This window comes from Protobothrops mucrosquamatus, unplaced genomic scaffold, assembly GCF_001527695.2.
Source record: "Protobothrops mucrosquamatus isolate PMUCROS unplaced genomic scaffold, P.Mucros_1.0 scaffold_178, whole genome shotgun sequence".
Classification (NCBI taxonomy): domain Eukaryota; kingdom Metazoa; phylum Chordata; class Lepidosauria; order Squamata; family Viperidae; genus Protobothrops; species Protobothrops mucrosquamatus.
The window spans coordinates 535,768-548,792 of NW_015386254.1; the positions used below are offsets into that span (position 1 = coordinate 535,768).

The following is a 13,025-nucleotide window of genomic DNA, read 5'->3' on the forward strand; positions in this document are numbered from 1 at the left end:
GATCCAATTAATCCTGTTACTGAAGTTGATTCATAAGGCATAGGCACACAAATGAGTAGAAATTATTGTGTTACTTTACCTACTTATGGATTATAGATCTATAAATGTCAGCTTTGTAGCACATTGAGGAACACTTTTTTCCTCAGCAAAAAAAGGGGGGATGAAGAAGGAAAAGAATTTGAACCCCATCCCCATGTAAATAGAAAAGGGATTACTAGAAGAGAGAACAGTCCAATGAACACACGAAGGAGCAGTTTTAAAGATTTGCTGCATTTAATTTTTTTTCCAGAAGAGAGTATATAGAAGAATAGTAATTGCTAGTACATTTTGGGTCATGTTGAAGAATTTGTCAAACTGTGGTTTCATTTATTGTGGTCTAATTTTCATATCCGCATACTTGTAAGAATAATAATACCCCTTCCCAGTATGCCAGTTGATGCCATCAGCAAAAGAGGTATGCTCCCCTTTGTGATACATGCCATTCAGGTTGGAAGAGTGGCATTTAGTGTACCACCAGGCTCCTTTGAAACTTACGGCACAATTTTCATCATAGATATCATTGTCTCTGTCTTTGGTAGAGAATGGATGGCCATTGTGCCCCGAGAAAGAATCACCTAAAAGGAGGAAATCACAGGGAAGCACTAAGTTCATCTCTTCCAGGAATACAAACCTGACAGGTATTTCACCAATGAAAAATGTTCCTACACCACTAAGAATTAGAAAGGGATTAAATATAAATGATAGAGCATCCGGTTTATTTGCACAATTTCCCAAATTTGAACTTTGGCATCACTAGCCAGCCCAGTCAAGATAATGCAATGTGTTTTTCAATGGCTTTACCTGTTTCCTGAAGCCATGGCTTGCTTGACTTGATTTGTTGAATACACCACCCTGAAGTCCATCTAATAGGCCACGTTGTAAATCATGACCCCCATTAACACATTAAGCCAAGGAATTGATAGGTTCCCTGAATCTGGGATTGCATTTTGCTCCTTGGACCAGTTGAAGGGCTGTTTCTTCATATTCACACTCCCATATTGTCCCTCTGATAAGCTAGAAAGGAATTAGGCAGCCCCCTGGCTTAAATTGTTTCTGCATTCTGCATCGGGTCATGTGATATTATTATGCAGTCAGATGTTTAGATTGGAACTGGCATTTTTATCCACCTATCGAGTCCTTCCAAAGGACCTAATATAGGCAGATATTGATGTTTGATTGTGTTACAGGTATTGTTGCGAGATGTAAGCTGTTCCAAGTAAATGTGCTTTTACAATTGACTAGTGGTGATTTTGTCAATGCCAGTGGAGTTCAAGTGGTGGTACTTGAATAGGTACCAAAGCACTTATTACTATTGGTACTATCTTTGCTTTCTTTTACCAAGATGTTCTATTTCTGCTTGCATTTTGTTATCTTCTCCAGTTTTTCTATTATTAAATTTATTTGCTGCCCATCTCACTATTCGAACCAACTATTTATGTTTATTATATTCACCGTAAGAAGGTACACAAATGCAGAGGCATTTTCTCTATTACTCACCCATGTTGCCACTCAAATAGGAACCCAATATTAATTCATATTTTTCACTTTCATTTGCGATTCTGAAATGGGAATATGTTGCAAATGTTTTGGAACCATTGAAATCTTCCAGATCAATCCTCAGTCGCTGTGTTCCTGAATACCAAAAGATAAATATTATTGGAGAATTACTAAGGTGCAGAAGTCTTTGAATGGAAGCCTGCTAATCATTGTAGTAGACCAGTGATGGTGAACCTTTTAGAGACCAAGTGCCCAAACTGCAACCCAAAACCCACTTATTTATCGCCGGGTGCCAGGTGGGCGTGGCCCACTGGGTGGGCGTGGCTGTGGTGATCATGGCAGATTGGGTGGGTGTGATCACCTCAATGTTGCTCGTGGGGAGGGATGCCTGTGGGGACCGGACAGGGTTGGGGAGATCCAGGGGGTCTCCGCCAGGTGGGGCGGTGGACAGGGGGCTTGACCTGCGGGGTGAGGCGAGGCAAGGCGAGGCAGGGTGGGGGTGCCATTGTCACAGGGCAAGGTGTGGCAGGGGCGGCTGCTGCCTGACACCATCGACCTCTGCACACAGAGGCCAGCGAGCGCATGGGTGCTGGGATGCATCTGGCCACGTGGGACCTCGGTGAATTAGCGGGCGGCTGGTTGAAGAGGGATGGTTGCCATCTCCAGGGCATGGCCTGTGTGCCCACAGAGAGGGCTCTGAGTGCTGCCTCTGGCACGTGTGCCATAGGTTCGCCACCACTGTAGTAGACTTTCACTCCACATGGACATGATCAAAGTGGAATTATGATCCATATCCACTCAAAAGCAATGATGAGGATTCAAGATAGAGGAACAGAATCACAGGAGCACAAAGGGAGTCCAAGGGGGATTAAACCCCTGTATCACTTGAGTTTTTCCAATCTTTTTACACAATTAGAAAGTGATCCTCTGCACTGCCATTTTTTTTCTTTACCTTTTACAAAGTCAATCTTTTAATAACTTTCTCCCTACAAATGATGGATAAGACAGGACAGATGGTTTCTCGGTGTCTTGGTTCCACACACTTTTTCAAAAAGAAAATTTATGGACCCCCAGAGAAAGAAGGTAACTTTCTTTTTTCTTTTTTCCTGATTCTAACATTTTATTCCTCGGCTAGTGATCAGCCCTCTTGGGGAATCATGCTGCATAAAGCTCCAAGACAATTTCCAAATTACAGGAAAGAACACCTGTTTTTCCCAGATTTGATTTATGAATTTGGAATATACCATTCATCTCTATGGAAGGAAATGGAAATTAAGTCTTATGGACTGACACTAACAGATCAGAGTGGTGGCACAGTGGTTAGAATGCAGTACTGCAGGCTACTTCTGTTGACTGCCGGCTTCCAGCGATTCAGCAGTTCGATTCTCACTGGCTCAAGTTTGACTCAGCCCTCTATCTTTCCAAGGTCGGTAAAATGAGGACCCAGATTGTTGGGGGCAATATGCTGACTCTGAAAGGGCTGTAAAGCACTGTGAAGCAGTAAATAAGTCCAAGTGCTATTGCTATTGCTATATTGTGTCTCTGTGGTGCAAAGAGAGTCTCTGGTACTATTAAAGGGCTGAATCTGGAAAGATTGATACTTAAAAATTAATTATGATAAAGATAAACACTGTCTGTGTAAACAGATTTAAAGTATCAAACTGAGTATCAGGGAGATTTTGGGTTTACCAGAGCTGGTGAGAAGATGGATCTTATCATTGCCCAACCAGAATTCTGATTCTTGCCTCCCAAATCCTTTCTTGTATGATTCCCAGTCACGGTAGAAATTGACAGATCCATCCTGCCGCCTCTGGAAGAGCTGGTGGAGAGAAAGGGAACATATGCTTGATTGAGAAGCTGCTTTCCTAAACGTATGCCATTTCTCAAGTGGGGAGACTGTCTTTCAGACTTGAATAGAACGATGACTCCTCTTCTAAGTCATAATTAGGGACCAACTCCTTGGGACCATCTTTGTGCCTTCAGTTCTCTACTGTCCTAGGCTCAAATCCCTTGGGAATCTCATTCAGCCCTGGGGCTGCAAGTTGTCCATCACTAATCTATTCAGATGAGAGAAGACTGATGGGTCCCTCAACAGCTGCTATTATTTTATAACAAAAATGACACCATGGAGCCTACTTGTTTAAAAGTTTAATTATAGTAATATGGGATTTCTTGCTCTTCTGATGCATACAAGTAGAAAATTATCTCTACCTCCTCCTCTTTGTGCTCCCACTTACCAACCAGCCTCCTCCATCTGTCTCCATGTCACAGAAAACCAACATTGGGTTCCCCTTGGTTGGATAGATTGTGTACCAGCCATTCAGGGTCTCCCCACGTTCCAGGAGGTCCTTGCAATTTCTGGCTTCTGTCTCTGGAGAAAGAGTAGGGAGAGTTGGGTGGGTCAGTTCAGGCAAAATATATGTCTGGGACAGATGTTGACCTTTGTGGAGGATTCCCAAGTGTGAAATCACTATAATCTCTGTTGTAGGAATATGAATGCTTATTGTAATGCAATGAATTCATGGAGATCCCTTATAAAAAAGTTTACACAAAAGTTTACATACAGCAAGATAATTCCAGGGGAAAGGAGTAGATATATTTGGAACTATTGCTTGCTGAGGATGATGAGAGTTTGAGTCTCACTGGGGAATATTGATACATGCAAATGACAAGTATAATTATGATCCTCAGCCTGTGGTTAATGAGTTTGTGCTAATCCAAAACCTATTCTTAATTTGGCTATTACAAAAACTTTTCTTTATCTTCATCAGATAAGTATATGCATCAGAGTAAAATTTAAAATTTGAAGACATATATCTTTTAGAAAGCCATTATTCCCATCTTTCAGAGTTGCAACGTTTTAAAAATATTATTTTCACTTCAAAATGTTTACCAAGATCTTACCAGGTCTTTCATCATTTTTCAAGTATTTTTATATAAGTGTTATTCTTATGATTTGTTGCCCAGTTAGCCAGATGTTTAGATTGGATTTGGCATTTTTGTCCATTTTTGTCCATTGAGGGATCCTACCTCTCTTGTCTTCTTTTTTGCTAGGCAGCTTCTCTTTCTCTTATCCCCCCAGGTCATCCACACATTCAATCACAGCTTTCTACTCCAGTGGATCCTGAGTGCTCCATATATGTAGAGAGATGCTGATTCATAGAGAGGGGGGCATGGCAGAGACGTCATGCTCCCTAGGTCCCATAAGAGGACAATATTTAATTGAAGGGATCCATTCTGCCAGAACCTGGCAGGTAGTCAGGTCCTATGCTATGCAACCCTGGGGAACAACCAGAGTTTTGAAGCTAGCTGGCAACCAATGCAACTCTCATAGCTGTGGTCACATACAGACATGATGAGATGGGCCCATTACTGCTTCTACCATTCTATTTTGAACCAATTGTAGCTTCGAGGCAGTCTTCAAGGGTAGCCCTATGTAGAGTGCCTTAAAGAAGTTCAATCATAAAGTGATCAGGGCATGAGTGATCACCTGCAAGGATTCCTGGTCAAGGAAAGAACACAACTGTCTTACAATATATACCTGTGCAAATGGTACAGCTATTCTTCTGATGTTTCCATCTACCTGTTGTTAAATATATTATCTCATATTCCCCTATTCATTCTGAATTCTTCCAGTTCAATTGCCATTTTTCTCTATATATGAGGATGCAATCTTTTCTGAAGGATTTTCAACATTGAATTTCTTCTTATATCTTAGTGCCTTTTATACAGTATATTTGATAACATGTTACTTTTCCCCAGACCATGAAAAGCCTTTCATTCTAAGATTAAGAAAACATATATTCCCATGTAAAGGAATGTAAAGTATTGCACGGTCTCAGAACTCATCACTTTACATATTTACTGACAATCTGTAAAGATACATAAAAATAAAGCTTATCAGATAGTTTACTAAGTTCTTGTAATTTTAATTTCAGGTATTTTGGTAGGAAATAATCAGATAGAAAGAAAGAGTCATCAGCTCTTATCACCTGCTTATATTAATTCCACCTGCTTACATTAATAATTTATACTGCTTTTATACCTGATTGACTGCCAACACTTTCTGTAAAAAGTTCTAGAACTTGGTGAGAGTATTGAGACTACGAAGCCTGTTTAGAAGTGTAATAGAGTGGAGCTAAAAGAAAGATGTTTTCCCAACTTGACTTATTCAGTCCATTAAATGGCTAAGAATACTGTACACTGTATCTATTAAGACAGAGAGGCTGCTGCAGATGATGGAGATTGTGGTTGGCACAAATAGGAACGTGCCAGGTCAGAAGAAAATGATTGGCAGGTTTTAAGCATTCTTAGTTTAGTTATGAAAACCTGGCAAGGCTGACACTAGCAAAGCAAGCTTTCTGCATCTGATGCTTCTATGTTTCTTGGCCTTCAGCTCCCAGAATTATCCAGTTACCATCTGGATGAAAAATTGAATCAACCAATTTACTTGGACTTCAGTAAGGCATTTGATAAAGTAGATCACAACGTACTATTTGATGAGATAGAAAAATGTGGGTTAGACAGCATCATCATCAGATGGATTCATAGCTGGCTGACCAGCCGTACTCAGCATGTGGTCCTCAATGGAACTGCATCTACATGGAGGGAAGTGTGTAGTGGGGTGCCCCAGGGCTCTGTTCTAGGCCCAGTGCTCTTCAACATCTTCATCAACAATTTGGATGAGGGGATAGATGGGGAACTCATCAAATTTGCAGATGACACCAAGCTGGCAGGAATAACTAACACTCCAGAAGATAGGCTTAAGATACAGGAGGATCTGGACAGATGTGAACACTGGGCACTATCTAACAAAATGAAATTCAATGGTGAAAAAAAGTAATGTTCTACATTTAGGCAAGAAAAAACAAATGTACAGGTATAGTATGGGTGGTATCTTGCTCAATAGTAGTAACTGTGAGAGGGATCTTGAAGTCCTAATAGACAATAACTTAAATATGAGCCAGCAGTGTGCTGCAGCTGCCCAAAAAAGCCAACACAGTGCTAGGCTGCATTAACAGAGGGATAGAATCAAGATCATGTGAAGTATTAATACCAGTTTACAATGCCTTGGTAAGGCCACACTTGGAATACTGCATCCAGTTTTGGTCACCACGATGTAAAAAAGATGTTAAGACTCTAGAAAGAGTACAGAGAAGAGCAACAAAGATGATTAGGGGATTGGAAGCTAAAACATATAAGGAATAGTTGCTGGAATTGGGTATGTCTAGTTTAATGAAGAGAAGGACGAGGGGGGACATGATAGCGGTGTTCCAATATCTCAGGGGCTGCCACAAAGAAGAGGGAGTCCTCTTATTTTCCAAAGCGCCTGAAGGCAGGACAAGAAGTAATGGATTTGAAACTAATCAAGGAGAGAAGCAACCTAGAACTAAGGAGAAACTTCCTAACAGTTAGAACAATTAACCAGTGGAACAACCTGCCTCAGAAGTGGTGAATGCTCCAACACTGGAAGTTTTTAAGAAGAGACTGGACAGCCATTTGTCTGAAATGGTATAGGATTTCCTATCTGAGCAGGGGGTTGGACTAGATCAGGGCTTTTCAATCTTTTCACCCATTGTACCACTTTTAGGATATGGCAACATCCGAGTACCACCAGTCGCCTAGCAAGGTGTCAAAAACTTCATGACCCCCCCCCCAAAAAAGGAAAAAAGTGATAAAGTACAGGTAGTCCTCGACTTACAACAGTTCGCTTAGTGACTGTTCGAAGTTACAATGGCACTGAAAAAAGTGCCCCCCAAGCCACAGCCGAGCAAGACACCTGCCTGCCCACCCGGCGGTGTTCTTCCTCCTGTCCGAGGTTTCCATTGCTGTGAGCATTTCTGTTGAGGATTGGCAGTGGTGGTGGGGTAGGGGGTGTTTGGTTTTTATTCCCCCCATCTGCTGGGTGGTTGCAGCAGGTTTTGGTCACTTCACATGACCCTGGGACACTGTGACCGTCATAAATATGAATCAGTTGCCAAGCATCTGAATGTAAATCATAAGAACCTGGAGATGCTGCAACATTCCAGCTGATCGGCACTTCTGGGCTCAGCAGAAGCACCAGGATCAGTGCCACTTTCCAGCTGATCGGTGCTTCTTATGGGCTCAGCAGAAGCGCCAGGATCAGTGCCGAGCTCCAGTTGGAGCCTGACGCTGATCCTGGTGCTTCCGCTGAGCCCTGATAGCCCTGCAGCTCCAGCCATCTCTCGCTCCAGCCATCTCTCGCTCCAGCCATCTCTCTTGTGTGGTGCTGCCACCGGTTCAGCTCATTCCCCTCCCCCACTACCACTTTTCTAGGATGGTCGCATACCACCTGCCAGGTGCCAATGTACCACAGGTGGTACCCGTACCACTGGTTGAAAAGCCCTGGACTAGATAACCTCCAAGGTCCCTTCCAACTTTATTATTATCATTAATAATAACCCAACAAGGAAGCTATTGAGAAAGAGGAAGAAGGGGCATACCTTTCGCTTGGCAATTGTCAAAGCTGCAGGCATCTCCTGTAAGAAGAAGAAAAAAGGCAATTTGTTGTGCAGTGGAAAAACAGAAAGGTTCCTAAGAACAACCTCTTACATGCCAGGGTATTGCCCATTCCTCTTTGTGATGGACTGCTATCATCATTTGATTCTATATTACAAACAGTTCAACCAAGGACGCCATGAAATAAAGTGTTATCTGTGACATACAGATGTGCCAGTGCTTCCCCTTTGATCCAGCTCTTGCCCAACCTCTAATCTCAATCAATAGATGCATTACCTTTGTCGCCTTTGTCTCCTCTGTCTCCTTTCGGTCCAGCTTTTCCGGTTATCCCAGCAGAACCTCTTTCACCTGAAGAAGAAGAGAAAGAAGAATGAGAGGAGGAGAAAGACCAGCGTAGGAGCATTTAAATACATCTAGAAAAAGATTTTTGAAGCCAGATATTGCACAGATGAAAATTTTAGCTCAAAACTGTTGAGAGTCTGGATTTGTATGAAGTTATGCTGGATTTGTAGCTCAGTGACTAACAAATCCTTGATAGCATTGCCAATTCTCCTGAAAGGAAAAAAACTCATGGGCATAAGAACAATTCATAGGACAAAATGATCTAGTCCACCTGTCTTAAAAAAAGTTCCCACAACACCGGAGAACCAAAGAATCATCTCCTGATTACTTTGCTAAGACATTGACCTTTAAGAATCCTCTTACTGACTAAAGAACATGCAACTTTCATTTCCTATCTAGCATTTGAGAGAAAGAGGATTTCTTTTGTCTCTCTGCCAGCAACTTATCCTTTTCTAGGCAAGCAGCATTATTAATACAAAGTTTGCTTCCCACCATTATAAGGAAAGGCAGCAAATAAGCTGCTGCGAATACATGGAATGACATCTTCAATGGGCATTTACTCACCTGGGGGCCCCTGAGGACCTGAGTCACCCTTTAGCCCTGGTGATCCATTTGTTCCTGGCACACCTGGAATTCCAGGTATCCCAGCCTGGCCCTGGAGAATAATCTTGTCATTTCCGCATTGTGTGAAGCCCTTCAGCTCTGGCATAGGGGAAAGAGCATAAAAAGGACACATCATGAAAAGCAGAAGAGAAGCAGTATGGTCTCCTTATGGAGCAACAGGTTCACATTAAACCAAAATAGCACGAGTGAGGTGCTAGAAAATCAGGGTGGAGCAGCAGGTAAGGTGATTAGGGTACAAAAGAGACACAAAAGTTCTTCCATTCATATTTTCCACACATAAACATTTCTGTTCCTAGGCTGTTGGAGAATCTGAGAATGAAATTAGGAGGCTATTCCCCAAGGACTCTTCTCTAACACAAGAGTGCATACTTCTTTTAAAAAAAATCCTTGATTTGTTTTGACTCCCCCTTTTTCCTTCCTTCTTTCCTTCCTTCCTTCCTTCCTTCCTTCCTTCCTTCCTTCCTTCCTTCCTTCCTTCCTTCCTTCCTTCCTTCCTTCTTTCCTTCTTTCCTTCTTTCTTTCTTTTTTCTTTTCTTTCCTTTCCTTTCCTTTTATTTCCTCTTCTTTTTTCTTTTCCATGCTTTTAAATGATTCTGGATTTCTGGCAACTGCTGGGCAAATCCCTGCAGCTTTCTTGACAAGCTTTCTCAGAAGTGACTTGCCCTCACCTTCTTCTTAGAGCTGAGAGAGAATAACTGTTCCAAGGTCAGATGACTTTGTGCCTAAAGCGGAACTAGAGTTCATGGTCTCCCAATTTCTAGCCTGATTATTTAACCGCTACACCAAACCAGCTCTCATCTTCGCCCTTTATTCAGTGTGAAACTAAGGGCTTCCACATAAAGCACGGTTCATTAGGAGGCCCTGTCTGCATCTAGAAGATGTAGGATTAAACTTTCTTGTTCTCATGTTTACCTATACAAGTATATACATAAAAGTGCTTAGGCAAATACTTAGGCACATGCTGCTTAGGTAACGATCTTAATAATGTTTTACAGGTATCAAAACCCCAGCTAATATATGTTCCACATGAATAAAATGTCATCTGAAAATTACACTGTAGCTCAAGATCAATTCTCTCATTTTATTTATTTAAAAAGCAACTTATTGATCATTAAAAACTATCGTGAAGCTGCTGCTGCTTTTAAAGGAACTCTTTCCCTTAAAGAGCATCACAACTCATTAACTTTCTCCAACCTTTAAATCCCATCAGCACCCTCAAGTAATGCTCAATCTTAAGACAGAACTTCACTGCAGCCATAATCCGTCCCTTACCTGTTCCTGAGCCATCTCTTTATCTGCAAAACTGCTAGTCAGCGATGCCTAGATAGCAATAGCACTTAGACTTATATACTGATTTATAGTGCTTTACAGAACTCTCTAAGCAGTTTGCAGAGTCAGTATTGCCTCCAACAATTTGGGTCCTCATGCTTAGAGTAGAAGAAAGAATGTGAGGCAAGTATTCCTTTTCTCGTGAACTGGCTTTATTGAATGTTCCAACATTCTGCTCCTGCACACAGACATCCCACTCAGGCTAAGAACCAAGCTGAACTTTCACACAGCTGGGACTCACGTGCACAGCAAGTGGCTTCAGTGTCCTGGAGTCCTCCAGTACCATCATTTGAGACTTGTCCCTCCACAGAACTAGCAACCAGGAAAAAAATCAGGTGGAAACCAGCCCAAGGCTTCATCTTGCCTTGCCAGCTCTCTCTCTCTTTCTGAGCCAGAGGTGTGTGTTGTCTTGCCTCTTATATATATGGATGTCTTTTAATGATTGCATGAACAGAGAAATCAGGAAGTGCTTACATTTTCTGACTAAGGATAAATATGCCCATATCTGTTTTGCAATCTCTGTTTGTGCACCTTTAGCAGAGTTCAATATTGTTAAGCAAAAAGGATACTCTTGAATGATGCAATGTTCGTCACATTACCAAACCTTTCCTTATATTGAACAATATGTGCGTTGTAGCCACATTGTATCAGAAAAAAAAAACATATTGGTTTAATCAATAATCCTATAAATCCCTACACTTTTCTTGATTAGACAAGTTCCCACATTCACTAAGCAACTGATACTGTTGTTTTAAGGGTAAGACATTCGGTCTCGGACTGGTTCTGAAGCACACTGCAGCACATTCATATCTTTCTGAGAAGGAATCCTTGAGCCAATCTTACCCTGCAAGAAATCCCTCATTGATGATAAGCTGACCATATTCCTAGTTCACCAATAGCAAATCACTGATTTTAGACAATTATTTTTTTTACTAAAAGGAAAAAAAAAAGCCATTTTTGTGTGTGCCACATACATACTTGCAGTAATTATAATGATATAAATAAAAATTTGCTGGGTTCCTGGGTTAACAATAACAGTCACAAAATAATGCCTTTAACTTCTGGCGATCGGAGTAAAATTTTGATAGCATCTTGAATTGCAAGAAAAATCAGTCATCCAATGATGGATAAAATAAAATAAAATTACTCACTGAAACTATTAACAATGAAACTGAAGCTTATATTTTTTTACACATAATGTGGAGGCCAAAGTCACTGGAGAAGGCTTTGTAGTTTGAAAAAAAATGCAAGTCAAAGAAGAGGCTAACTGAAGGTAAGGTGGCTGTTCCTGAGGACAAAAGCATGTGATTATAAAAAGCTATTTCTAATAGTCAGAGAATCCTGCCAAAACGATGACCATCAGGTAAAGGAAATGCCAGAACAAGAAGCCTCTTGTCATCACATGGCATCATTTAAGTTCTGTAACCTGACCTGTGAAAACTTGTTTTGAAAAACAGCAGAGATATTTTAAAGTAAACAAATTCATTTAAAACTGGTAACCAAAAGTAATTTATTTCTGTTTCTGTTGAACATTTCCTGGCTATTTCAGGACATTATTTTGTGTCTCTTAGGCCAACATCAACAATAATTAGGGCTGGTTAGTGGTTAGTGAATGAAAGGATCTCCCTAAACAGCAGCTCTCAAACCACAAAATTAAAAGAAAAAAAACAATGGCAAAAATTATTTTAATTTCAACTTTCTGCTGAGAAACTCTCACTTGTGAATTGTAGTCTCAAAATGGAAATGATGATTGTGCAAAGCTTTAACAGAGTGTTTTGCTCCTTTAAACAAAACATCCCTAGAGCCTGCTTAATGAAGCAATGTGGTCCCCTTGATTCCTGTGATTTGAGTTGTTAATGCCAAATTTTATTTACTTTTTTCTGTCTTTGCAGTGTTGCTGTGTTTTTATTTAGTTAAGACAAACTAAACAGTTGTCTTTATTTAGTTAAGACAAACTCTTTTCATGCATCCAGTTTTCTTCTTGCATTCCAGATAGTGACTATTTTCTTCTGACGTTAATTGCAACCTATGTGCAAATTGGTATGTCAGCATCCTTACCAGTCCCTAGCCTCCTCAGACATGACAGAAGAAGGACAGGGTGACTGGCACACAGGAATGCTTCAACAAATGTTTTAATCCAACGATTTGCAAACAAAGTCAGCGCTGGGGGTGTTTTGCCACCTGCAACCCAAATGACATCACCTGGAACTGGTAGCTACCAAGTGGGCAGTTGAAGGCTGTCTTCCACTCATCCCCTCATTTGATGCGGACCCTGTAATACGCCTCCCATAAGTCTAGCTTGGTGAACATCTTTCCTTTCGCCAGATGGGCTAACAGGTCTTTCATGAGCGACAGGGGGTACATGTTCTCCACACAAACCCCGTTGATGCCACAGAAGTCAACACACAACCTCAAGGAGTCATCTTTCTTCTCTTTGAACAGAACGGGAGCTGCTATCTGTCCCGGTAAGCCTCCACTTCCCTCTCGGTCACCCCTACGGTCCTTGCTGGCATTGTTTTATTTATTTATTTATTTATTATTTAAATTTATATACCGCCCTATCTCCCTTACGGGACTCAGGGCGGTGAACAGGCAATAATAAAAATCACAATAAATATTGAATAAAAAGCCTGCTCTAAAATACCCCATATAAAACCCCTAGCAAAACACAATCAAAACTACGCCAGGCCGGCCGCATGGAATAGATGGGTTTT

General features: G+C 41.1%; 1 protein-coding gene across 1 annotated transcript; it reads right to left on the bottom strand.

Annotated features, from left to right (window-relative positions):
- Positions 1 to 251: 251 nt before the first annotated feature.
- On the bottom strand, positions 252 to 10,739 carry LOC107294419 (ryncolin-3). Its single transcript, XM_015823655.1, has 8 exons — positions 10,553 to 10,739; positions 8,923 to 9,060; positions 8,293 to 8,364; positions 8,001 to 8,036; positions 3,774 to 3,907; positions 3,226 to 3,355; positions 1,537 to 1,671; positions 252 to 614 (listed from the first exon to the last, which is right to left on the bottom strand). The coding sequence occupies exons 1-8, from the start codon at positions 10,668 to 10,670 to the stop codon at positions 367 to 369; spliced, it is 1,011 nt and encodes a 336-aa protein (XP_015679141.1). The 5' UTR covers positions 10,671 to 10,739; the 3' UTR covers positions 252 to 366.
- Between the last annotated feature and the right edge of the window lie 2,286 nt (positions 10,740 to 13,025).

Excerpts from the sequence above, each read along its gene's own strand:
- LOC107294419 (XM_015823655.1), bottom strand. The coding sequence starts at position 10,670 with ATGAAGCCTTGGGCTGGTTTCCACCTGATTTTTTTCCTGGTTGCTAGT. Across the intron at positions 3,908-8,000 it reads TGACAATTGCCAAGCGAAAG|AGACAGAAGCCAGAAATTGC; the intron begins GTATGCCCCTTC and ends CTCTTTCTCCAG. Across the intron at positions 3,356-3,773 it reads CAGATGGAGGAGGCTGGTTG|CTCTTCCAGAGGCGGCAGGA; the intron begins GTAAGTGGGAGC and ends TCTCTCCACCAG.